Source organism: Leucoraja erinacea, chromosome 11 (assembly GCF_028641065.1).
Source record: "Leucoraja erinacea ecotype New England chromosome 11, Leri_hhj_1, whole genome shotgun sequence".
NCBI lineage: Eukaryota > Metazoa > Chordata > Chondrichthyes > Rajiformes > Rajidae > Leucoraja > Leucoraja erinaceus.
In genome coordinates, this window is record NC_073387.1 from 59358970 (window position 1) to 59386469 (window position 27500).

Here is a 27500-nt window from a genome sequence, read left to right on the forward strand (position 1 = left end):
TCACCACACGGCCCACACGCTTCACCACACGGCCCCACACGCTTCACCACACGGGCCCACACGCTTCACCACACGCTTCACCACACGGCCCACACGCTTCACCACACGGGCCCCACACGCTTCACCACACGGGCCCACACGCTTCACCACACGGGCCCACACGCTTCACCACACGGGCCCACACGCTTCACCACACGGCCCACACGCTTCACCACACGGGCCCACACGCTTCCCCACACGGGCCCACACGCTTCACCACACGCTTCACCACACAGGCCCACACGCTTCACCACACGCTTCACCACACAGGCCCACACGCTTCACCACACGGTCCACACGCTACACCACACGCTTCACCACACGGGCCCACATGCACGCCTTGGAGATGTGGGAGGAAACCAGAGCACCCGGAGGAAACACACAGGGTCACAGGGAGAACGTGCAAACTCCACAAAGGCAGCACCCGAGGCAAGGATTGAACCCGGCTTTCTGGTGCTGAGGCAGTGGCTCTCCCCGCTGCGTCTCACACACAAACTGGAGGAACAGCTCCTCATATTCCACTTACAACCCCATGATATGAACAGTGATAGAAGCACAGTGCTGGAGTAACTCAGTGGGTCAGGCAGCATCTGTGGAGATGACAAAAATTGCTGGAGTAATTCAGCGGGACAGGCACCATCTGTGGAGAGAATGAATGGGCAATGTTTCGGGTCGAGACCCTTCTTCAGACTCCAGCATTTAGAATTAATTCCTTTTCTCCAGAGATGCTGCCTGACCCGCTGAGTTCCTCCAGCACTATTGCTTTGCTCTAGATTCCAGCATCTGCAGTTCCATGTCGTGTCTGTGGACAAATGAGGTTGGTTGGCTGAGACATTGTCCGCAGACTTCTCATAAGGTCATAAGTGACAGGAGCAGAATGAGGCCATTCGGCCCATCAAGTCTACTCTACCATTCTATCCAGGCCTTTCACTATTCTGTACAGGCCCGGCGCTGTCAAACACTGCAACGTACCTGGCTGCCTGTGTCCTGGGGTGACCCATCTCCGGGTGATACTGTGAGCTGCTGGTCCTGGTGCCTGGAGCAGACACACCAGCTTCTAACATGCCATGCAGCATCTGCAAAGGGAAAGCAAGTATCAGACCATAGGTGCAGGAGTAGGCAATTCGGCCCTTCGAGCCAGCACCGCCATTCAATATGATCATGGCTGATCAACCCCAATCAGTACCCCGTTCCTGCCTTCTCCCCTGACTCCGCTATCTTTAAGAGCCCTATCTAGCTCTCTCTTGAAAGTACCCAGAGAACCGGCCTCCACCGCCCTCTGAGGCAGAGAATTCCACAAACTCACAACTCTCTGTGAGAAAAAGTGTTTCCTCATCTCCGTTCTAAATGGCTTACCCCTTATTCTTAAACTGTGGCCCCTGGTTCTGGACTCCCCCAACATCGGGAACATGTTTCCTGCCTCTAGCGTGTCCAAACCCTCAATATTCTTTCAATAGGTTTCCCACTCATCCTTCTAAACTCCAGAGTGTACAAGCCCAGCCGCTCCATTCTCTCAGCATACGACAGTCCCGCCACCCAGCAGGTATTCACACCTGTACGTACGCGAGGGGGGGGGGGGGGGGGAAGGGAGCTTCCTCCGCCCCTACTCCATCAGACTGAAGAAGGGTCCTAACCCAACAAGCCACCTGTCCAATTCCTTCCACAGATGCTGCCTGACACTGCTCGAATCGGGTGTGGACTTTGAATGACATTGTTTGGGTCTCGATACAAGGGCATAAGGAATAGGAGCAGAATTAGGCCATTCAGCCCATCAAGTCTGCTCCGCCATTCAATCATGGCTGATCTATCTCTCCCTCCTAACCCCATTCTCCTGCCTTCTCCCCATAACCCCTGACACCCGCCCGTATTAATCAAGAATCTATCTATCTCTGCCTTAAATATATCCACTGACTTGTGGCCTCCACAGCCGTCTGTGGCAATGAATCCCACAGATTCACCACCCTCGGACTAAAGAAATTCCTCCTCATCGCCTTCGTAAAGGAACATCCTTTAATTCTGAGGCTGTGCCCTCTAGTCCTAGACTCTCCCACTGGTGGAAACATCCTCTCCACATCGACCCCACCAGGTGCCAAGCCACCTTGGCCGTGTGTCCAGGGGCCAGGGTGGGTGATGAGGGGGTCGGTACCCGAGTTGGTGCAGGGCGGGTGATGAGGGGGTCGGTACCTGAGTTGGCGCTGCCCTTCTCTCGGTGATCTGTGCCAGCACGGCTGGGTTGCTGGAGCTGATGAGCACGGGCAGACTGATGTGTAGAGACCGGCGGGAAGGAGGTGGCTGGCACATCCTGGTCAGCGTGTTTACAGCGTTGGCGTGGCAACGGCTCTCTTTGGAATCCGTCTTCCCCGTCTTTGTGTGTGTCAGTGACAAGCGGGGATTCCCCGTCTGTACGTGTGTCAGTGACACGCGGGGGTTTCCCCGTCTGTACATGTGTCAGTGACACGTGGGGGTTCCCTGTCTCTGCGTGTGTCAGTGTCATGTGGGGATTCCCCGTCTCTGTGTGCGTCAGTGACAAGCGGGGATTCCCCGTCTGTACATGTGTCAGTGACACGCGGGGATTCCCTGTCTCTGCGTGTGTCAGTGTCATGTGGGGATTCCCCGTCTCTGTGTGCGTCAGTGACAAGCGGGGATTCCCCGTCTGTACGTGTGTCAGTGACACGTGGGGATTCCCCGTCTCTGCGTGTGTCAGCTCCACGCGGGGATTCCCCGCTGTCTCTGTGTGTGTCAGTGACAAGCGGGGATTCCCCGTCTCTGTGTGTGTCAGTGACAAGCGGGGATTCCCCGTCTCTGTGTGTGTCAGTGACAAGCGGGGATTCCCCGTGTCTGTCAGTGACAAGCGGGGATTCCCCGTCTCTGCGTGTGTCAGTGACAAGCTGGGATTCCCCGTGTCTGTCAGTGACAAGCGGGGCTTCCCCGTCTCTACGTGTGTCAGTGACAAGCGGGGATTCCCCGTCTCTGCGTGTGTCAGTGACAAGCGGGGATTCCCCGTCTCTGTGTGTGTCAGTGACAAGCGGGGATTCCCCGCTGTCTCTGTGTGTGTCAGTGACAAGCGGGGATTCCCCGTCTCTGCGTGTGTCAGTGACAAGCGGGGATTCCCCACCGTGGGACTGCTGTGGCTTTGAACACTTTTCACGTCGACTCTCTTCACTGATAGTAACTGTTTTGCTGTGGAATTCATCTGCAGAGGAGAGCAGAAGAGAAGTCCATCAGTGAGGACACACACACACGCGCACACACACACGCACACACACACACGCGCACACACACGCGCACACACACGCGCACACACACGCGCACACACGCACACGCGCACACACACACGCGCACACACACACGCACACACACACACACACACACACGCGCACACACACACACACGCGCACACACACGCGCACACACACACGCACGCACACACGCACACACACACGCGCACACACACACACACACACACGCGCACACACACACACATGCGCACACACACACGCGCACACACGCACACACGCACACACGCACACACAGCCAGTCAGTCAGTCAGTAAAATGAAAGTGACATTAGGGTTATATTTGTACAGTGTTGTTTCTGTAGACAAAGAGCTGTTAGTACAGAGAGAGATCAATGTCCTTGGGGGAGTGTTTGCTAGTGCTGTCGGGGAGGATTTAAACTAATGTGGCAGGGGGATGGGTGCAAGAGCAGAGGGGCAGGGGGGTGTAAAATGAGGGTAGAAGCAATAGGTAGCAAGGTGAAAAGTAAAAGTGGCAGGCAGACAAAACCAGGGCAAAAATCAAAAAGGGCCACTTCTCAACATAATAGTATAAGGGGTAAGAATGTTGTAAAAACAAGCCTGAAGGCTTTGTGTCTCAATGCAAGGAGCATTTGTAATAAGGTGGATGAGTTGAATGTGCAGATAGATATTAATGACTATGATATAGTTGGGATCACGGAGACATGGCTCCAGGGTGACCAAGGCTGGGAGCTGAACATCCAGGGATATTCAATATTCAGGAGGAATAGACAGAAAGGGAAAGGAGGTGGGGTAGCGTTGCTGGTTAGAGAGCAGATTAACCCAATGGAAAGGAAGGACATTAGCTTTGAGGATGTGGAATCGGTATGGGTAGAGCTGCGAAACACTAAGGGGCAGAAAACGCTGGTGGGTGTTGTGTACAGGCCACCTAACAGTAGTCGTGAAGTTGGGGATGGCATCAAACAGGTAATTAGAAATGCGTGCGACAAAGGTAAAACAGTTATAATGGGTGACTTCAATCTACATATAGATTGGGTGAATCAAATTGGCAGGGGTGCTGAGGAAGAGGATTTCTTGGAATGTATGCGGGATAGTTTTCTAAACCAACATGTAGAGGAACCAACAAGAGAGCAGGCTATTCTAGACTGGGTATTGAGTAATGAGGAAGGGTTAGTTAGCAGTCTTGTTGTACGTGCCCCCTTGGGCAAGAGTGACCATAATATGGTTGAGTTCTTCATTAGGATGGAGAGTGACATTGTTAATTCAGAAACAAGGGTCCTGAACTTAAAGAAAGGTAACATTGACAGTATGGGACGTGAATTGCCCAAGATAGACTGGCAATTGATTCTAAAAGGGTTGACGGTGGATATGCAATGGAAGGCATTTAAAGACTGCATGGATGAACTACAACAATTGTTCATCCCAGTTTGGCAAAAGAATAAATCAGGGAAGGTAGTACATCCGTGGATAACAAGAGAAATCAGGGATAGTATCAAAACAAAAGATGAAGCATACAAATTAGCCAGAAAAAGCAGCCTACCAGGGGACTGGGAGAAATTCAGAGTCCAGCAGAGGAGGACAAAGGGCTTAATTAGGAATGGGAAAATAGATTATGAAAGGAAACTGGCAGGGAACATAAAAACTGACTACAAACGTTTTTATAGATATGTGAAGAGAAAAAGATTAGTTAAAACAAATGTAGGTCCCTTGCAGTCAGAAACAGGTGAGTTGATCATGGGGAACAAGGACATGGCAGACCAATTGAATAACTACTTTGGTTCCGTCTTCACTAAGGAAGACATAAATAATCTGCCGGAAATAGCAGGGGACTGCGGGTCAAAGGAGTTGGAGGAATTGAGTGAAATCCAGGTTAGCCGGGAAGTGGTGTTGGGTAAATTGAATGGATTAAAGGCCGATAAATCCCCAGGGCCAGATAGGCTGCATCCCAGAGTACTGAAGGAAGTAGCTCCAGAAATAGTGGATGCATTAGTAATAATCTTTCAAAACTCTTTAGATTCTGGAGTAGTTCCTGAGGTTTGGTGGGTAGCTAATGTAACCCCACTTTTTAAGAAGGGAGGGAGAGAGAAAATGGGGAATTACAGACCAGTTAGTCTAACATCGGTAGTGGGGAAACTGCTAGAGTCAGTTATTAAAGATGGGATAGCAGCACATTTGGAAAGTGGTGAAATCATTGGACAAAGTCAGCATGGATTTATGAAAGGTAAATCATGTCTGACGAATCTTATAGAATTTTTCGAGGATGTAACTAGTAGCGTGGATAGGGGAGGACCAGTGGATGTGGTGTATCTGGACTTTCAGAAGGCTTTCGACAAGGTCCCACACAAGAGATTAGTATACAAACTTAAAGCACACGGTATTGGGGGTTCAGTATTGATGTGGATAGAGAACTGGCTGGCAGACAGGAAGCAAAGAGTAGGAGTAAACGGGTCCTTTTCACAATGGCAGGCAGTGACTAGTGGGGTACCGCAAGGCTCAGTGCTGGGACCCCAGCTATTTACAATATATATTAATGATCTGGATGAGGGAATTGAATGCAACATCTCCAAGTTTGCCGATGACACGAAGCTGGGGGGCAGTGTTAGGTGTGAGGAGGATGCTAGGAGACTGCAAGGTGACTTGGATAAGTTGGGTGAGTGGGCAAATGTTTGGCAGATGCAGTATAATGTGGATAAATGTGAGGTTATCCACTTTGGTGGCAAAAACAGGAAAGTAGACTTATCTGAATGGTGGCCGATTAGGAAAAGGGGAGATGCAACGAGACCTGGGTGTCATGGTACACCAGTCATTGAAAGTAGGCATGCAGGTGCAGCAGGCAGTGAAGAAAGCAAATGATATGTAAACATTCATAGCAAAAAGATTTGAGTATAAGAGCAGGGAGGTTCTACTGCAGTTGTACAGGGTCTTCGTGAGACCACACCTGGAGTATTGCGTACAGTTTTGATCTCCTAATCTGAGGAAAGACATTCTTGCCATAGAGGGAGTACAGAGACGGTTCACCAGACTGATTCCTGGGATGGCAGGACTTTCATATGAAGAAAGTCTGGATAGACTCGGCTTGTACTCGCTAGAATTTAGAAGATTGAGGGGGGATCTTATAGAAACTTACAAAGCTCTTAAGGGGTTGGACAGGCTAGATGCAGGAAGATTATTCCCGATGTTGGGGAAGTCCAGAACAAAGGGTCACAGTTTAAGGATAAGAGGAAAATCTTTTAGGACCAAGATGAGAAAATCATTATTTACACAGAGAGTGGTGAATCTGTGGAATTCTCTGCCACAGAAGGTAGTTGAGGCCACACAGTTCATTGGCTATATTGAAGAGGGAGTTAGATGTGGCCCGTGTGGGATCAGGGGGTATGGAGAGAAGGCAGGTACGGGATACTGAGTTGGATGATCAGCCATGATCATATTGAATGGCGGTGCAGGCTCGAAGGGCCGAATGGCCTCTACTCCTGCACCTATTGTCTATGTTTCTATGAGAGAGAGAGTCAACAATCACAAATCTACAAAACTCATCAACATTTCTATTCTGTTGCTGTTCTCGCATCTTTCCCCCAAACATCTGCGGGTAAAGTCTGCTCTTTGCACGGCTTGTGGGTGACAATAACCTAGGATGTTATTCCCTCGTTTAACTTGCTCTGTCCGCAGTTTTAGTGCCGTGATGGTTTTATTCATTCTACAAGAGTCAATAACACAGAGGTTGTCATCTTCAAGACTGAAGCAGCTGAGATGGCTGCCAGCATCAAAATATGGGGTTGGAAATGTGATTTCTACATCAGTGTTTGACTACAGGACAAACCTGTATCCACCCATTAGTTACTGGACTTATCCCCCACCCTCACCCCCTTCCCTCTATCCCAGCCCCCCTCCCATCTGTCTGAAGAAGTGTCCCAACCCCAACTTTGTTTAGTTTAGAGATACAGCGCAGAAACAGGCCCTTCGGCCCACCAGGCACACTAACACTATCCCATACACACCTGGGGCAATTTCTCATTTACCCAGTCAATTAACCTACAAACCCTGCACGTCTTTAGAGTGTGGGAGGAAACCGAAGATCTCTGAGAAAACACGCAGGTCACGGGGAGAACGTACAAACTCCATACAGACAGCACCCGTAGTCGGAATTGAACCCGGGTCTCTGGCGCTGTGAGGCAGCAACTCTATCGCTGGGCCACCGTGTTAACTGCCCAATCCCTATACAAATGCTACCCGACCCGCTGAGTTCCTCCGGCACTTGGTGTTTCATATAAAAGATGAATTTAGAAAAGTTAGCCTGGGAAACCTGTAACTCCATAATTGTGAGATCAGGCTGATAAATAGTTCAAGACAAATTAAAATGTGTTCTTCAGTTTCTTCTGGGGTGTTCTGGAAATTTAAATTAGTGCAGATGTTGGGGGAGTCCAGAACCAGGGGTCACACACAGTTTAAGAATAAGGGGACGGTCATTTAGGACTGAGATGAGGAAAAACGTTTTCACCCAGAGAGTTGTGAATCTGTGGAATTCTCTGCCACAGAAGGCAGTGGAGGCCAATTCACTGGATGTTTTCAAGAGAGAGTTAGGTTCAGCTCTTAGGGCTAAAGGAATCATGGGTTATGGGGAGAAGCAGGAACAGGGTACAGATGTTAGATGATCAACCATGATCATATAGGAATGGTGCTGGCTCGAAGGGCCGAATGGCCTACTCCTGCTATTTTTTATGTTTCTAAAGATGAATCTGCTCGTGAGACCGGCTGCAATTGGCCACAAGCAACGTACATTGTGAAAGTCATGAATTCTGAATGTTATAATGTTGCAAAGAACCACAATATGATTTAATACATTCTGTGGGCAGAATTAGGCCATTCGGCCCATCAAGTCTTTGTCATTCAATCATGGCTGATCTATCTCTCCCTCCCAAACCCATTCTCCTGCCTTCTCCCCGTAACCCCTGACAGCCGGCTTGAATCATATTTCTGCTGAATATTTTAAGTATGCGAGTATGTGGATAGCTCCTCTCCTTGCTATTTGTTTTACTGGCTTTATGATTCATGGCTTGTTGCCAGACTCAATGTTGTCTGTCCTGTTAGTGCCGGTCATTAAGGACAAAGCTGGTAAAGTAGGCAGCCTAAATAATTACAGGCCCATGGCTTTAGCCAGCATATTGTCAAACGTTTTAGAAAGAGTTCTGCTGGTTAGAATAAATGAGTTTGTTAACTCCACAGATAACCAGTTTGGTTTTAAAGCTAAACATGGCACTGACTTATGCATATATGCCCTAAAGGAGATTGTAAACAAATATAGAGGCAACAACTCTTCAATCCTTATGTGCTTTATTGATGCTTCCAAAGCCTTTGACCGTGTTAATCACAGAAAGCTGTTTGGTAAAATGAGTCAAAGAGGGGTGCCTGAATACATTGTGAGAATTCTGGCCTACTGGTATGCCCACCAGACTATGCAAATAAAATGGGGCAATAGGGTCTCAGCCCCATTTGGGGTTAGCAATGGTGTTAGACAAGGGGGAATTTTGTCCCCAGTCCTTTTTAATCTATATATTGATGATCTGTCTAAACAATTGAAAGCCTGTAACACTGGGTGCGTGATTGGTAATATTTTAGTGAACCATATTATATATGCAGATGACCTTGTGGTCTTTAGTCCATCTAGCGCTGGTCTCCAGCAGCTCCTTACTATATGTTCTGTGTATGGTGTGGAACATGATATTAAATATAATGCTAGTAAGAGTGCTGTTATGGTCTGTAGAACCAAAGAGGACAAATGTCTAAAATGTCCTGATTTTAAATTGTCTGACAATAATCTTAGTGTCTTTAATAAGATAAAATATCTAGGGCATATTATTACAGAACAAATGACAGATGATGAGGATATTTATAGGCAACGACGCATGCTGTATGTACAGGCGAATATTCTCTTGTGTAAATTTGGTGCGTGTACAGATGTGGTGAAGATGTCGCTATTTAGAGCATACTGCACACCACTCTACACTGCGCACCTGTGGTCAAACTATGGAAAGACAAATATGCAGAGACTAAAGGTGGCATATAACGCTGCCATGAGAACACTGCTAAGGAAACCTAGATGGTGTAGTGCTAGTAACATGTTTGTGGCTGCAGGAGTCAGTACTTTAGAAGCTCTCCTAAGAAATCATATTTATAACTTCATTTGCAGGATAAATGACTAAAAATGTAATTATTTTGGCCTTGTCAAAGATAAAGTTTAGCACAACGCACGACCAATCCCAGTTGTGGAGACACTGGTATCGCTGTCTCGTTGTAGGACATTGATCGGAAGGGAGAGTGGACGCTGGCACGGTTTAGCTGCCGCTGCTCTCTCTTGACATTGGGATTTTGATTTTTTTTTTGTCTTTGGATCGAATTCTGTCTTTAATTTGTGTATTGGTGATGTCTTTATTATTTATTTTACTCTTGTTAAATTCTGTAAGGTGTCCTTGAGACTTTTGAAAGGCGCCCACAAATAAAATGTATTATTATTATTATTATTATCTTTCTTTTTATTCTGGATTTAAACCATGTGTTGTGTTTTGTATATAATTTACTCAGCTTTTATATGTATGTTATGGTGTTTGTATATGCAATTTATTCTATGTAATGTCGTCTTTTATCTGGGCCTTGAGTCTGAAATAAGTTGAATATTATTATTATTAATATAAAGTATATTATTATTGTTATTAATCAAGTAGCAATCCCTTCCGGTATTGAAACCAATATTCTTGCAGTTGTCTCGACGTTAAATGAAATTCACATTCCTGGACTAATCACCGAACGAGTTATAAACAAGTTTTTGGTTTTGGTCTCCAAATCTGAGGAAGGACATTATTGCCATAGAGGGAGTGCAGAGAAGGTTCACCAGACTGATTCCTGGGATGTCAGGACTGTCTTATGAAGAAAGACTGGATAGACTTGGTTTATACTCTCCAGAATTTAGGCGATTGAGGAGGGATCTTATAGAAACTTACAAAATTCTTGAGGGGTTGGACAGGCTAGATGCAGGAAGATTGTTCCCGATGTTGGGGAAGTCCAGGACAAGGGATCACAGCTTAAGGATAAGGGGGAAATCCTTTAAAACCGAGATGAGAAGAACTTTTTTCACACACAGAGAGTGATGAATCTCTGGAACTCTCTGCCACAGAGGGTAGTCGAGGCCAGTTCATTGGCTATATTTAAGAGGGAGTTAGATGTGGCCCTTGTGGCTAAAGGGATCAGGGGGGATGGAGAGAAGGCAGGTACGGGATACTGAGTTGGATGATCAGCCATGATCATATTGAATGGCGAATGGTGCAGGCTCGAAGGGCCGAATGGCTCTACTCCTGCACCTAATTTCTATGTTTCTATGTAAACGTTACATGTGAATGTACAGTCACACTTACCTCAACAAATGAAATTGGGAATATTCCTACTCGTTCTCCGAGTTTGCCCTCTGCCCAATTCTCATCAACTCTCCGGATTACTTTTAAGATATTGTTCTGAAAGAGACAATTTAATGGATGTTAAACTCCCATGGAGTGTTGATGTGTTGGCCGTTGGCGTGTCGATCTGTCCATGGCGTCTGTATGAAGCACAAATACATCTCATGACTCGTCCATCATCTTGGTCAGTGTCAGACATCACGGACAATGTTACTGTAAATGCCCATTGTCTCCAAAGCAGCTGTGGCTCATCCGCCTGCCACAGACTAAATGCTTCCTTCAAATATCCTGTTGGAACCATCATGTTAGAACAAGGAACTGAAGGTGCTGGTTTACCCCAAAGATGGAGAACAAAACACAGAGTGCTGGAGTAACTCAGTGGGTCAGGCAGCATCTGTGGAGAACATGGATAGGTGATGTTTCACAGAGTGCTGGAGTAACTCAGCGGGTCAGGCAGCATCTGTGGAGAGCATGGATAGGTGACGTTTCACAGAGTGCTGGAGTAACTCAGCGGGTCAGGCAGCATCTGTGGAGAACATGGATAGGTGACGTTTCACAGAGTGCTGGAGTAACTCAGCGGGTCAGGCAGCATCTGTGGAGAACATGGATAGGTGACGTTTCACAGAGTGCTGGAGTAACTCAGCGGGTCAGGCAGCATCTGTGGAGAGAAGGAATGGGTGACGTTTCACAGAGTGCTGGAGTAACTCAGCGGGTGCAGCAGCATCTATGGAGCTAAGGAAATAGGTAACGTTTCGGGTCGAAACCCTTCCGGGTTTCGGCCCGAAACGTTGCCTATTTCCAGAAGGATTTCGGCCCGAAACGTTGCCTATTTCCTTAGCTACATAGATGCTGCTGCACCATAATTGAGTGGGTCAGGCAGCATCTGTGGAGAACATGGATAGGTGACGTTTCACAGAGTGCTGGAGTAACTCAGCAGGTCAGGCAGCATCTGTGGAGAACATGGATAGGTGACGTTTCACAGAGTGCTGGAGTAACTCAGCGGGTCAGGCAGCATCTGTGGAGAATATGGATAGGTGACGTTTCACAGAGTGCTGGAGTAACTCAGCAGGTCAGGCAGCATCTGTGGAGAACATGGATAGGTGACGTTTCACAGAGTGCTGGAGTAACTCAGCAGGTCAGGCAGCATCTGTGGAGAACATGGATAGGTGACGTTTCACAGAGTGCTGGAGTAACTCAGCGAGTGCAGCAGCATCTGTGGAGAACATGGATAGGTGACGTTTCACAGAGTGCTGGAGTAACTCAGCGGGTCAGGCAGCATCTGTGGAGAACATGGATAGGTGACGTTTCAGTCTGAAGAAGGGTCTCGACCGAAACCGTCAGCTTTAGACTAGAGACACAGCGTGGAAACTCCGTACACTAGTCTATCCAACACACTAGGGACAATTTACAGAAGCCAATTAATGTGATCCTGTGTGTTTTTCGAATGTGGGAGGAGACCAGGGCACCCAGAGAAAACCCACGTGGTTACAGGGGGAACATTCATAAGTTTTCATCGAAACGAACCAGGTTCCAGAATCTCCTCAGTTCTTACCCAATGTGATCTGCGGTGAATCCATAGCAAAGTGATCCCTTCCTCAATACAAGGTGGATAGAGATAGTGATGTCTGCATCCAGGTGACCACACAGTCACTTTGGGAAATACACAAGTGCATTGTAGTTTAGTTTAGAGATACAGCATGGGAACAGGCCCTTCGGCCCATCAAGTCCCTGCTGACCAGTGATCACCCCGTACACAAGTTCGATTCTACACTTTAGGGACTATTAACAGGAGCCAATCAACCTACAAACTGTACGTATTTGGGATGTGGAAGGAAACCAGAGCACCTGGAGGAAACCCACCTGGTCACGGGGAGAACGTACAAACTCCGCATAGACAGCAGCCGTGGTCAGGATGGAACCCGGGTCTCTGGCGCTGTGAGGCAGCAACTCTACCGCTGTGCCACCGTGCCACACACTATTGTCACACACTCTCACTGGTACGAGACGTGCCTGTGTGTGACAAGCTATCAAATCCCAGTGTACTTTCCTCTGAATGACTCTAGTCTCTGAACACACACCGACCGTTGGTCTCAGGCTCCAGCTAACATGAAGCGGTGAAGAAAGCCAATGGCATGTTGGCCTTCATAACAAGAGGAGTTGAGTATAAGAGCAAAGAGGTCCTTCTGCAGTTGTACAGGGCCCTAGTGAGACCACACCTGGAGTATTGTGTGCAGTTCTGGTCCTCTAATTTGAGGAAGGACATTCTTGCTATTGAGGGAGTGCAGCGTAGGTTTACAAGGTTAATTCCCAGGATGGCGGGACTGTCATATGCTGAGAGAATGGCTGAATGGCCCACACCTACATCTATTGTCTATTGAGTACATTGGATAAACAAACGCCAGGTAGCTGTAGCATAGCCTGATCCCCAATACTCGTCATTCCACCTGACCAAGTTTTCCCCATGTCTCAGCTACAACTCTGGCCTGTTTATAATTCTGAAGACTGGGATGATGTTGGGATATTGTTGAGCTTTAGACAATGGACAACAGGTACAGGAGTAGGCCATTTGGCCCTTCGAGCCAGCACCGTCACCAACATGCAGAGTTCAGCTTGCCGTGTCTTACCTTGACGAAGGGAAGGACGTTCTTGATGGCCGGCTGCTCTGTCTCTTGGAGAGTGAAGTCATAGAGGGCTTTGCATAGCGGGGGCAGCTGGGGTAGGTGATGGATGACGTGGACAAAGCCGAGAGGGAAGATCCCACACGCTCCGCTAATCTCTCCGTAGAACCAGTTCTCATCCACCTGCTGACGGAGCAGGATGAGGTCGCCCTTGCTGAAGCTGAGATCTCCTGGTTTCTGCCCACTGTATGTGTACAGGGCTCTTGCACAAGGCACCTAAAGCCAAATATAACACAGGTTCACTCAACGCAGTGTCAAAAGCATTGCCACGTCACTGATACTGATCATAGAGAGGTGTATAAGATCATACGGACACAGTCTCTTGCCCAGAGTAGGGGAATCAAGGACCAGAGGACACTGGTTCAATGTGAAGGGGAAAAGATTTAATAGGAATCTGAGGGGTAACTTTTTCACACAGAGGGCGGTGGGTGTATGGGACAAGCTGCCAGAGGAGGTAGTTGAGGCTGGGACCACCCCGACATTTGAGGAACAGTTGGACAGGCATGTGGATAGGACAGGTTTGGAGGGATATGGACCAAGCGCAGGCAGGTGGGACTAGTGTAGAAGGGGCCAGTTGGCCGGTGTGGGCAAGTTGGGCCGAAGGGCCTGTTTCCACACTGTATCACTCCATGACTGTGATTGGGGATGATCAGCCATGATCACATTGAATGGCGGTGCTGGCTCAAAGGGCCGAATGGCCTACTCCTGCACCTATTATCTATTGTCTATTGATTCTATCCACTCCCCACTAGACACCACTGGAGAGCCAACGGTCTTTGTATAATCCATAGAGCACGATGTATAATTCTTGTGGAGGCCAAGTCAGTGGATATTTTTAAGGCAGAGATAGATAGATTCTCGATTAGTCAAGCTGTCAGAGTTTGAGAAGGGGAGAAGGCAGGAGAATGGGGTTGAGAGGGAGAGATAGATCAGCCATGATTGAATGGCGGAGTAGACTTGATGGGCCGAATGGCTTTAATTTTCTCCTGTCATTAACTATGTTCTCCTATCCTTATAATGCATTGTAAACCTCTCTGGGAGACAGAGTTCAGCTTTGTGCTCCCTGATGTAGGAAATATGTCATTCATGGCAGGAGTGCAGAGAAGAAGCAACTGATAGGTGGATAGACACAGAGTGTTGGAGTAACTCAGCGGGTGCAGCAGCATCTATGGAGCTAAGGAAATAGGTAACGTTTCGGGTCGAAACCCTTCCGGGTTTCGGCCCGAAACGTTGCCTATTTCCAGAAGGGTTTCGGCCCGAAACGTTGCCTATTTCCTTCGCTCCATAGATGCTGCTGCACCATAACTCAGCGGGTCAGGCAGCATCTGTGGAGAACATGGATAGGTGACGTTTCACAGTGTGCTGGAGTAACTCAGTGGGTCAGGCAGCATCTGTGGAGAACATGGATAGGTGACGTTTCACAGAGTGCTGGAGTAACTCAGCGGGTCAGGCAGCATCTGTGGAGAACATGGATAGGTGACGTTTCACAGAGTGCTGGTTTCTGTACTATTATGGTTATTAATTCATTGTATTATTGATTATTGCATATTTAGCCAGTTTAGTTTAGTTTAGAGATACAGCATGGGAAACAGGCCCTTCGGCCCACCGAGTCCATGCGACCAGCGATCCCTGCACACATTCACTATCCTACACACACACACTAGGGACGATTTACAATTATACCAAGCCAATGCCAGAGATCCCGGAGAAAACCCACGCAGGCCACGGGGTGAACGTACAAACTCCATACAGCCGAGCGCCCGTAGTCAGGATCGAACCCGGGTCTCTGGCGCTGTAAGGCAGTAACTCCACCTCTGCGCCACCATGCCACCCACTAGTTAGCCAGGTTACTGTCACCTCCAGAACGTTGCGTTGTATTCTGATTAGACACAAGATGGAGGAACTCAGCGGGCCAGCAGGGTGATGTCTGAAGAAGGGTCTCGACCCGAAACGTCACCCATTGCTTCTCTCCAGAGATGCTGCCGGTCCCGCTGAGTTACTCCTGCATTTTGTGTCCATCTTCAATTTCCTAGGCCCCGCTCTTTTTTTTTTTTTTTTTTTTTTAATTTATATGAAACTACTTTTATTAAAAAAATAAAAATAAACATTTACATGTATTAACACAATCAAAGGCTGCCTATGTTGACAGTTTACAAACAAACGATCATCAAATTAATATAACGTCAACTTTATCTACAAAACACTCGACCTCCAACGGCGAACAGCATTCACGGAAGGCCTCCACGGTCCCCATGGACACTGTGTGTTCCCTCTCCAGGGACAGGCAGGCACGGACGTAGACCCGGAAATTTAAAACTTGGCCCCGGTCTGGGAGTAGAAGTGGGGGCGGATCCGGACTGCAACGGCCATGAGCCCCAGGCCGAGCTCGGCGATGGTTTGCCTGCTTCTGCTGCTGTTGGAGGTGAGACGTTGCGTCGTGCCAGGGTCTTGGGCCTGTCCCACTTTGGCCGTCAGTTACGCGACAGGCCGCTGGCACGTGAAGATTTTGTCCGCTACTGATTCCCGCTACTGCGCACAACTACACACCCCTCCACGCTTCCCAGTGGGACTGGCCCCGCGCGGCCAAACGGTGCCCGTGTGTGTGCCTCAACGCGACGACAAGCTCGTGTAATTTGCATGCCAAGGACACGTAAGTGGGACAGGGCCTTTACACTCTGATTATCACTATTTCAGAATATGAGTCCCCTGGAAATGATTCTACAAACACACACGTCTTTGGGGAGTGGGAGGAAACTGGAGCAGCCGGATAGCTGAAGGAACTGAGTCTAAACCCATCTATTCTGAGAGTGGTATTGAGACTGTGGGCTTATTTACATCCATCATTCATTAAACAGTCTTTATTTCAGCAGAGAATGGCAGGTACTGTTCACAGCCACAATAATAGACTAATGGTGTTCTGTCCCAGTAATACCGCTCACAATGAAATCTTTATCCTTGCAGCCATGAAAATATTTAGTACAAACAAGTTCTCCAGCTGCCAGCAATGCGGGGGTGATGTGGGCTAACTATGTGGCTGCTTGCTGCACAGTTCTGTACTGGCATAGACTCCCGCCCGCTCTGACAACTGCGCTATGTTGCTGATCTGAAGGGTTTCATTTCCAGAGAACCCTCTGATCAAATGTTGCTCTCCACAGATGCTGCCTGACCCGCTGAGTTACTCCAGCACTCTGTGAAACGTCACCTATCCATGTTCTCCACAGATGCTGCCTGGCCCGCTGAGTTACTCCAGCACTCTGTGAAACGTCACCTATCCATGTTCTCCACAGATGCTGCCTGACCCGCTGAGTTACTCCAGCACTCTGTGAAACGTCACCTATCCATGTTCTCCATAGATGCTGCCTGGCTCGCTGAGTTATGGTGCAGCAGCATCTATGGAGCGAAGGAAATAGGCAACGTTTCGAGCCGAAACCCTTCTGGAAATAGGCAACGTTTTGGGCCGAAACCCGGAAGGGTTTCGACCCGAAACGTTACCTATTTCCTTAGCTCCATAGATGCTGCTGCACCCGCTGAGCTACTCCAGCACTCTGTGAAACGTCACCTATCCATGTTCTCCACAGATGCTGCCTGACCCGCTGAGTTACTCCAGCACTCTGTGTCTGTCAGCATTTAAGATTTCTTTGTCACAGAGTCAGTGGATATTTTAAGGCAGAGATAGATAGATTCTTGATTTGTACGGGTGTCAGGGGTTATGGGGAGAAGGCAGGAGAATGGGGTTAGGAGGGAGAGATAGATCAGCCATGATTGAATGGCAGAGTAGACGTGATGGGCCGAATGGCCTAATTCTGCTCCTATCATTTATGAACATAAACTTTGAACACAAGTAATAGGAGCAGAATGAGGCCATTCGGCCCATCAAGTCTACTCCGCCATGGCTGATCTATCTCTCTCTCCTAACCCCATTCTCCTGCCTTCTCCCCATAACCCCTGACACCCGCACTAATCAAGAATCTATCTATCTCTGCTTTAAAAATTCTGTGGCAACGAATTTGACAGATGTACCACACTCTGACTAAAGAAGTTCCTCCTCATCTCCTTCCTAAAGAACATCCTTTACTTCTGAGGCTGTGCCCTCTAGTCCTAGACTCTCCTACTATTGCATACAGTTTTGGTCTCCAAATCTGAGGAAGGACATTATTGCCATAGAGGGAGTGCAGAGAAGGTTCACCAGACTGATTCCTGGGATGTCAGGACTGTCTTATGAAGAAAGACTGGATAGACTTGGTTTATACTCTTTAGAATTTAGGAGATTGAGAGGGGATCTTATAGAAACTTACAAAATTCTTAAGAGGTTGGACAGGCTAGATGCAGGAAGATTGCTCCCGATGTTAGGGAAGTCCAGGACAAGGGGTCACAGCTTAAGGATAAGGGGGAAATCCTTTAAAACCGAGATGAGAAGAACTTTTTTCACGCAGAGAGTGGTGAATCTCTGGAACTCTCTGCCGCAGAGGGTAGTTGAGGCCACAGTTCATTGGCTATATTTAAGAGGGAGTTAGATGTGGCCCTTGTGGCTAAGGGGATCAGGGGGTATGGAGAGAAGGCAGGTACGGGATACTGAGTTGGATGATCAGCCATGATCATATTGAATGGCGAATGGTGCAGGCTCGAAGGGCCGAATGGCCTCTACTCCTGCACCTAATTTCTATGTTTCTATGTTTAGTGGATACATCCTCTCCACATCCACTCCATCCAGGACGTTCACTATTCTGTCGATGCGGTCCCTCATCCTTCTAAACACCTCCCATGGACATAGACATGGTGACATCTCACGCCCACATCATGCCTGGTTCTCCTACAATGATGCTGAACAAAGCTAGTCCGTTCTATTTAGCTGCAGGTTGTATCATGTTGTGTGAAGCTGCCGTCAGTCTCCCTTGTGACTCCCTGCTCCACCTACACTCATGCTGATCATTGCCGTAACGCTCCACAGCCACAGCCCCCCCCGGCTCTGACAACATCACACACACACCAGTGCAGGCAGCTCATCAACGGCAGTGCCAGGAAGTCTCCACATTGTGAATTGTCAACAGTGCCCTTGCCCCGACAGTCTCCCTGTCACTGGCGATACTAACGGCAAGTATCTCGTGCCCAATGTGACAAATGGCCAAGGCTGGTGCGTCATGGGAAACATGTACCCCCTCAATCCAAGATCCATCTCACAGTCACACAGTGCAGAAACAGGCCCTTCAGGCCAACTAGCCCATGCCAACCAACATGCCCAATCTACACTTGTGCCAGCTGCCTGCATTTGGCCCAGATACCTCTAAACCTGTCCTATCCAAGTGTCTTGTCAATGTTGTATTAGTAGCTGCCTCAGCTCCTCTGGCATCTGGTTCCCTTCACCCACCACCCTCTGTGTGTAGAAGATACCCCTCAGGTGCCTGTTAAATATTTCCCCCTCACCCCTGTCCCCTGGTTGTTACTCTGGGTAAAAGGCTCTACATTCAGTCTCCACCCCCCTCATGATCGTATACACCTCTATCAGATCACCCCTCATCCTCCTGCGCTCTGGAATATAGTCCGAGTCTGCCCGACTTCTCCCCACAGCCCAGACCTTCATTACAGGCAACATCATTACACACGGTGTCTCCTGCAAACACTCACACACATGACACTGTAACATGCAGCAATCTCCGACCCTGCCTCCAGACCAACGCTGCAATCCAACTGCCCCTGTTGTCCACTCATCCAACAGTGGACACGTGCAGCGGTAGAGTTGCTGCCTCACAGCGCCAGAGACCCAGATTCCATCCTGTCTACGGGTGCTGTCTGGACGGAGTTTGCACATTCCCCCTGTGACCGCGTGGGTTTTCTCCGGGTGCCCTAGATTCCTCCCACACTCCAAAGACGTACAGATTTATAGGTTAATTTGGCTTCTGTAAATTGTAACGTGTCGGATATAGCTAGTGTATGGGGTGATCGCTGGACAGCACGGACAGGGTGGGCCGAAGGGCCTGTTTCTGTGCTGTGTCTTTAAATCTCTCATGAAGGTTAATCCCCGGGATGGCGGGACTGTCATATGCTGAGAGAATGGAGCGGCTGGGCTTGTACACTCTGGAGTTTAGAAGGATGAGAGTGGATCTTATTGAAACATATAAGATTATTAAGGGTTTGGACACGCTAGAGGCAGGAAACATGTTGCCTATGTTGGGGGAGTCCAGAACCAGGGGCCACAGTTTAAGAATAAGGGGTCGGCCATTTAGAACGGAGACGAGGAAACACCTTTTCACACAGAGAGTGGTGAGTCTGTGGAATTCTCTGCCTCAGAGGGCGGTGGAGGCCGTTTCTCTGTATAGTTTCAAGAGAGAGCTAGATAGGGTTCTTAAAAATAGCGGAGTCAGGGGATATGGGGAGAAGGCAGGAACGGGATACTGATTGGGGATGATCAGCCATGATCACATTGAATGGCGGTGCTAGCTCGAAGGGCTGAATGGCCTCCTCCTGCACCTATTGTAATAAAATGAATGGTTTATTTGGGGGGCAAAGTGTTAGTTAGCTGGAGTGAGTAATTGCAGGGTCTGTGCCTGGTGATGCGGTGTGGCAGAGTAGAGTGGATGCTCAGCTCACCAGCTCCAGGCAGCAAATACACTGGATGCTCATTAGACTCAAGCTGCCTACAGTACAATCCTCACATCCAGTTACCTAGGCAACACAAGAGGAATATCGCCAGATTCTACCGCAAAGCTCTCGCATGGTGCAGCGTACAGAATAATGTTGGTCTTACAGAGGGTGGCAGAGTCAGAGTGGCATGGCACACACACTGGACTGCACTGATGTGTGTGTGTGTGAGGGGGGGGGGGGGGGGGGGGGGGGGGGGGGGGGGGGGGAAAGGGGGGGTTTCAGTGGGGCTGATGGGATCACCAACAGCATTGCATTGCAAACACAGGTCAAAAATCTGCTGGAAATCTGAATTAAAAAACAAAACAGGGAATGCTCTCAAAAAGCTGGAGTAACTCAGCGGGTCAGGCAGCATCTCTGGAGAGAAGGAACGGGTAACGTTTTAGGTCGAGTCCCTTCTTCAGACTGAGTCCTTCAGGCTCAATCTGCAGAAGGGTCTCGACCCGAAACGTCACCTATCCATGTTCTCCACAGATGCTGCCTGACCCGCTGAGTTACTCCAGCACTCTGTGAAACGTCACCTATCCTTGTTCTCCACAGATGCTGCCTGACCCGCTGAGTTACTCCAGCACTCTGTGAAACGTCACCTATCCTTGTTCTCCACAGATGCTGCCTGACCCGCTGAGTTACTTCAGCACTCTGTGAAACGTCACCTATCCTTGTTCTCCACAGATGCTGCCTGACCCGCTGAGTTATGGTGCAGCAGCATCTATGGAGCTAAGGAAATAGGCAACGTTTCGGGCCGAAACCCTTCTGGAAATAGGCAACGTTTCGGGCCGAAACCCGGAAGGGTTTCGACCCGAAACGTTACCTATTTCCTTAGCTCCATAGATGCTGCTGCACCCGCTGAGTTACTCCAGCACTCTGTGAAACGTCACCTATCCATGTTCTCCACAGATGCTGCCCGACCTGCTGAGTTACTCCAGCACTCTGTGAAACGTCACCTATCCATGTTCTCCACAGATGCTGCCTGACCCGCTGAGTTACTCCAGCACTCTGTGCAACGTCACCTATCCATGTTCTCCCCAGATGCTGCCTGACCCGCGGAGGTACTCCAGCACATTGTGCCTTTTTCTGTAAGCCAGCATCCGCAGTTCCTTGCATCTCATAGAGTCTCACAATGTGGAAACAGGCCCTTTGGCCCAACTTTCCCACAGCAACCAACATGTCCCATCTACACTAGCCCCACCTGCCTGCGTTTGGCCCATATCCCTCTAAACCCGTCTATCCATGTACCTGTCTAACTGTTTCTTAAACGCAAGGATATTCCTAGCCTCAACTACCTCCTCTGGCAGCTCGTTCCATACACCCACCACCCTTTGTGTGTAAAAGTTGCCCCTCAGATTCCTATTAAATCTTTTCCCCATCCATAGTTTCCCCTTGCCATAGAGGGAGTGCAGAGAAGGTTCACCAGACTGATTCCTGGGATGTCAGGACTGTCTTATGAAGAAAGACTGGATAGACTTGGTTTATACTCTCTAGAATTTAGGAGATTGAGAGGGGATCTTATAGAAACTTACAAAATTCTTAAGGGGTTGGACAGGCTAGATGCAGGAAGATTGTTCCCGATGTTGGGGAAGTCCAGGACAAGGGGTCACAGCTTAAGGATAAAGGGAAAATCCTTTAAAACCGAGATGAGAAGAACTTTTTTCACACAGAGAGTGGTGAATCTCAGGAATTCTCTGCCACAGAGGGTAGTCGAGGCCAGTTCATTGGCTATATTTAAGAGGGAGTTAGATGTGGCCCTTGTGGCTAAGGGGATCAGGGGGTATGGAGAGAAGGCAGGTACGGGATACTGAGTTGGATGATCAGCCATGATCATATTGAATGGCGGTGCAGGCTCGAAGGGCCGAATGGCCTCCTCCTGCACCTAATTTCTATGTTTCTATGTTTCTATCACCTTAAACCCATGCCTCCGGTCCTCGATTCACTTACTCTGGGCAAGAGACTTTGTGTGTCTCCCCGATCTATTCCTCTCATGATTTTATTCACCTCTATAAGATCACCCCTCATCTAATTCACCCCCCTCTGAGATGCCAATTGTAATCTGGCCGAGTCCGGCTCAGCGGCAGATATTATTTAAAATAAATCATCCAAATCACCATGTGATATTTAACGACATTAGAAGTGATCTGGTGTATGGTGGATCTCAGTTGCCTGGTGCTACAGTCAGATCTCTTACATCAAGTTCTTCACTCTAAAGATCAATCCTTGATTAGTCCCGATGGTCACAGTCGAGTCGGGTTCAATTCCATAAGATATTGTGGATGGGGAGCGTACGTCAGTGAAGAGCATTTCACCAACATATTTGATGAGCTTTCAGTCAGAACATGGGAGCCCATGCCTCGGACAAGGACACGATGGCTGTGTTTACTCCATTGAATCTGAATCTATTGAGATTTTTGTTGCTTTTGGGCAATCCCAATCTGATGCCAGGTGTAGGTGTGAGAAGGTTGTGCGTTAACACACCTGGCCACCACACCTGCAACTAAATAGAATAGAGGTGAGCTCCACCATAATGGTACAGGTGAGCTCCACCACCATAAGGTGCCCTCTACACAATGATACAGGTATCCTGGGATGGTGGGACTGTCAAATGTGGATAGAATGGAGTGGATGGGCGTGTATACCCTGGGGTTTAGAAGGATGAGAGGGCATCTTATTGAAACATATAAGATTATTAAGGGTTTGGACACACTAGAGGCAGAGAACATGTTCCTGATGTTGGGGGAGTCCAGAACCAGGGGCCACAGTTTATGAATTAGGGTTAAGCCATTTAGAACGGAGATGAAGAATTTTTTTTTCACCCTGAGAGTTGTGAGTCTGTGGAATTCTCTGCCTCAGAGGGCGGTGGAGGCCGGTTCTCTGGATACATTCAAGAGAGAGCTAGATAGGGCTCTTAAAGATAGCGGAGTCAGGGGATATGGGGAGAAGGCAGGAACGGGGTACTGATTGGGGATGATCAGCCATGATCACATTGAATGGCGGTGCTGGCTCGAAGGGCCGAATGGCCTCTACTCCTGCACCTATTGTCTAATGTCTATAAATGCAGCCGGATATTTAGAACGACGTCAGGAATATTTAGGGAGACGATGGCCACACACTGTAACAAGAACCAGGTGATAAACTGAGCTCTGCCTGCTTGCGTTCAGCTGCTGAGTGCTTACCTGCTCCAGGGGGCTGTGGGCAGGAGAGAGGGTCTTCACCAGACTGCTGCGTGACTTCACCGGCTCTGAGTGTTGGTCGGCGGGAGGCTGGTGGGTGACCCTGGCGTTAGTCTGCCCGTACCTGATGCCATCGAGCAGACGCACCAGCAGCAGGTTGACGGGCAAGTCATCGATGCTGCCAGTTACAGGGCTCCGGCACTCTGGGCAACGAACCTCCTTATGTGAGTGGGAGATCTGCTGCAGGCACGGCTTGCAGAAGGTGTGTTGGCACGGCAACACCTTGGCAGTGCCGTCCAGGCGCTCAAAACACACTGGGCATTCCAGCAGGTCCAGTAAGGCCAGGTCATCCATTCTACTGCCAGTCCACCATCGCATCAAAGCACAGCCACCCTGTACATCAAACAGCAGCAAGCATTAGCGTCAATATACCACCCAGCCCAGAGGCGATTCACCATGTTAGAGCAAAGATAATATTTGCCATTTGAACCTCAAATGAAGTTCAAACAAAATTTGGTTTCTGCAGTCATACAAGAAAAGGACCAAGACACACACCAACACAATGTACACAAACATCCATCAGTGAATCTCCTCCTCACTGTGATGGAAGGCAGAGAAGGTGTTGGCAGAGAAGATTCACGAGGATGTTGCCAGGACTAGAGGGTGTGAGCTATAGGGAGAGGTTGAGCAGGCTGGGGTCTCGAGATGAGAAGAACTTTTTTCACACAGAGAGTGGTGAGTCTCTGGAACTCTCTGCCGCAGAGGGTAGTCGAGGCCAGTTCATTGGCTATATTTAAGAGGGCGTTAGATGTGGCCCTTGTGGCTAAGGGGATCAGAGGGTATGGAGAGAAGGCAGGTACGGGATACTGAGTTGGATGATCAGCCATGATCATATTGAATGGCGGTGCAGGCTCGAAGGGCCGAATGGCCTACTTCTGCACCTAATTTCTATGTTTCTATGTCTCTATTCCATGGAGCGCAGGAGGATGAGGGGGTGATCTTATAGTGATGTACAAAATCATAAGAGGAATAGATTGGTAGATGCACAGAATCTCTTGCCCACAGTAGCTGAAACAAAGACCAGAGGACACAGGTTCACTGTGAAGGGGGAAAGATTTAATAGGAATCTGAAGGGCAACCTTTTTCACACAGAGGGTGGTGGGTGTATGGAACAAGCTGTCAGAGGAGGTAGTTGAGGCAGGGATAATCCCAACGTTAAAAAAAAAGTTAGGCAGATGCACGTCTGAAGAGGGGATTCGGCCCGAAACGTTGCCTATTTCCTTCGCTCCATAGATGCTGCTGCACCCGCTGAGTTACTCCAGCACTTTTGTCTACCTTTGACTGGTACATGGATAGGACAGGTTTGGAGGGATATGGGCCAAACGTGGGCAGGTGGGACAAGTGTAGCTGGGACATTGTTGGCCGGTGTGGGCAAGTTGGGCCGAAGGGCCTGTTTCCACATTGTGTCACTCTAGGCAAGAGCATTGAACTGCCATATGTAGTGGTCACAGAACAATGAAAGGTACAAGCAACTGCAGGTACTGGTTTACATAAAAAGACACAGAGTGCTGGAGTAACTCAGCGGGTCAGGCAGCATCTGTGGAGAACATGGATAGGTGACGTTTCACAGAGTGCTGGAGTAACTCAGCGGGTGCAGCAGCATCTATGGAGCTAAGGAAATAGGTAACGTTTCGGGTCGAAAAACCCTTCCGGGTTTCGGCCTGAAACGTTGCCTATTTCCAGAAGGGTTTCGGCCCGAAACGTTGCCTATTTCCTTCGCTCCATAGATGCTGCTGCACCATAACTCAGCGGGTCAGGCAGCATCTGTGGAGAACAAGGATAGGTGACGTGTCACAGAGTGCTGGAGTAACTCAGCGGGTCAGGCAGCATCTGTGGAGAACATGGATAGGTGACGTTTCACAGAGTGCTGGAGTAACTCAGCGGGTCAGGCAGCATCTATGGAGAACATGGATAGGTGACGTTTCACAGAGTGCTGGAGTAACTCAGCGGGTCAGGCAGCATCTGTGGAGAACATGGATGATCGGGTTGGGACCCTTCCTCAAACTCACCAATGTTCTCAGAGATGGAACCAACCGGTTGAGTTACTCCAGCACTCTGTGTGTTTGTTTGGTAAACCAGTCTCTGCAATTCCTTGTGTCTGGAGATGCTGCTGGCTGGCCAGGCAGTTCCCACAGAACAATGAAATTCTTACTTGCTGCTGTCTGATAGATCCATTAACGTAATTAAACACGGATAATATATAATCATCTCAAATATAATTAATTAATAACCATAATACTAGGTAGCCAGTATAGTGATATGGTGGGGGTGGTGGTGTGGTCAGGATGCTGTTGATCTCTGATCCTGCTGAGGGAGGTTTGTGAGGGGGGAAAGATTGAATAGGAAACTGAGGGGTAACTTTTTTTTTTACACGGAGGGTTGTGGGTGTGTGGAACGAGCTGCCGGAGGAGGTGTCTTGGTGAGACCACACCTGGAGTATTGCGTACAGTTTTGGTCTCCAAATCTGAGGAAGGACATTATTACCATAGAGGGAGTGCAGAGAAGGTTCACCAGACTGATTCCTGGGATGTCAGGACTGTCTTATGAAGAAAGACTGGATAGACTTGGTTTATGCTCTCTAGAATTTAGGAGATTGAGAGGGGGTCTTATAGAAACGTACAAAATTCTTAAGGGGTTGGACAGACTAGATGCAGGAAGATTGCTCCCGATGTTGGGGAAGTCCAGGACAAAGGGTTACAGCTTAAGAATATAAGGAGATGAGAAGAACTTTTTTCACACAGAGAGTGGTGAATCTCTGGAACTCTCTGCCACAGAGGGTAGTCGAGGCCAGTTCATTGGCTGCATTTAAGACGGAGTTAGATGTGGCCCTTGTGGCTAAGGGGATCAGAGGGTATGGAGAGAAGGCAGGTACGGGATACTGAGTTGGATGATCAGCCATGATCATATTGAATGGCGGTGCAGGCTCGAAGGGCCGAATGGCCTACTCCTGCACCTAATTTCTATGTTTTTATGTTTCTAGGAGGTAGTTGAGGCATCGCAATATTTAAAGTAGACAAAAATGCTGAAGAAACTCAGCGGGTCAGGCAGCATCTGTGGAGAAAAGGAGTAGGTGACGTTTCGGGTCGAGACCCTTCCACAGTCTGAGTTTCTCCAGCATTTTTTGTCTACTTTCGATTTTTCCAGCACTTGCAGTTCCTTCCTAATCACAATATTGAAGACACATTTGGACAGGTACATGGATAGGACAGGTGTGGAGGGATATGGGCTAAACACAGGCAGGTGGGACTAGTGGAGATGGGGCATGTTGGCCATCATGGGCAAGTTGGGCCGGAGGGCCTGTTTCCACACTCTATTTCTGGTACCATGTCCATTATTCCATTAGCCTTGGCCTCCCCTGCTATAGAAGGTCGTGGGGTTTAAGGCCCGTGTGACTGCCCCTGTCAGTGGAGATACTGCCACTGGTCAGTCATACAGTCATTAGTGATAGGAACAGAATTAGACCATTCGGCCCATCAAGTCTACTCCGCCATTCAATCATGGCTGATCTATCTCTCCTAACCCCCTTCTCCCCATAACCCCTGACACCCGCACTAATCAAGAATCAATCTATCTCTGCCTTAAAAATACCCACTGACTTGTGGCCTCCATCACCGTCTGTGGCAATGAATTCCACAGATTCACCGCCCACTGGCTAAATAAATTCCTCCTCTTCTCCTTCCTAAAGGAACATCCTTTAATTCTGAGGCTGTGCCCTCTGGTCCTAGACTCTCCCACTAGTGGAAACATCCTCTCCACATCCACTCCATCCAAGTCCTTCACTATTCTGTACATTTCAATGAGATCCCCTCTCATCCTTCTAAACTCCAGCGAGTACAGGCCCAGTGCCGACAAACGCTCATCATAGGTTAACCCACTCATTCCTGGGATCATTCTTGTAAACCTCCTCTGGACCCTCTCCAGAGCCGGCACATCCTTCCTCTGATACGGGGCCCAAAACCGCTCACACGACAAGAGTCAGCACCAAGGAGCAACATCGGACTGTGCTTGGGGCACAGTTGTTGCACTGAGCAGAAAGGTAACTGCAATCCCAGCACCAATCCCACATCTCTCACCTTGAACCCTGTGAACTGCAAAGATCCAGATGCATCAGCTCATAAGTGATAGGAGCAGAATTAGGCCATTCAGCCCATCTAGTCAGCTCCGCCATTCAATCATGGCTGATCTATCTCTCCCTCCTAACCCCGTTCTATAAGGTCATGTGTGT

At 48.6% G+C, this 27500-nt stretch overlaps 1 protein-coding gene across 1 annotated transcript in view; it reads right to left on the minus strand.

Annotated features, from left to right (window-relative positions):
- Nucleotides 1–2529: 2529 nt before the first annotated feature.
- LOC129701388 (E3 ubiquitin-protein ligase SH3RF2-like) overlaps nt 2530–27500 on the minus strand; it is a 26229-nt gene continuing 1258 nt past the window's right edge. Inside the window, exons 2-6 of the mRNA XM_055642526.1 lie at nt 23219–23608; nt 13362–13631; nt 10699–10794; nt 2699–3232; nt 2530–2550 (exon numbers count right to left, since the gene is read on the minus strand). Coding sequence (XP_055498501.1) covers nt 2530–2550; nt 2699–3232; nt 10699–10794; nt 13362–13631; nt 23219–23593 — 1296 coding nt within the window. The 5' untranslated portion in view covers nt 23594–23608. The remainder of the gene's footprint in view (nt 2551–2698; nt 3233–10698; nt 10795–13361; nt 13632–23218; nt 23609–27500) is intronic.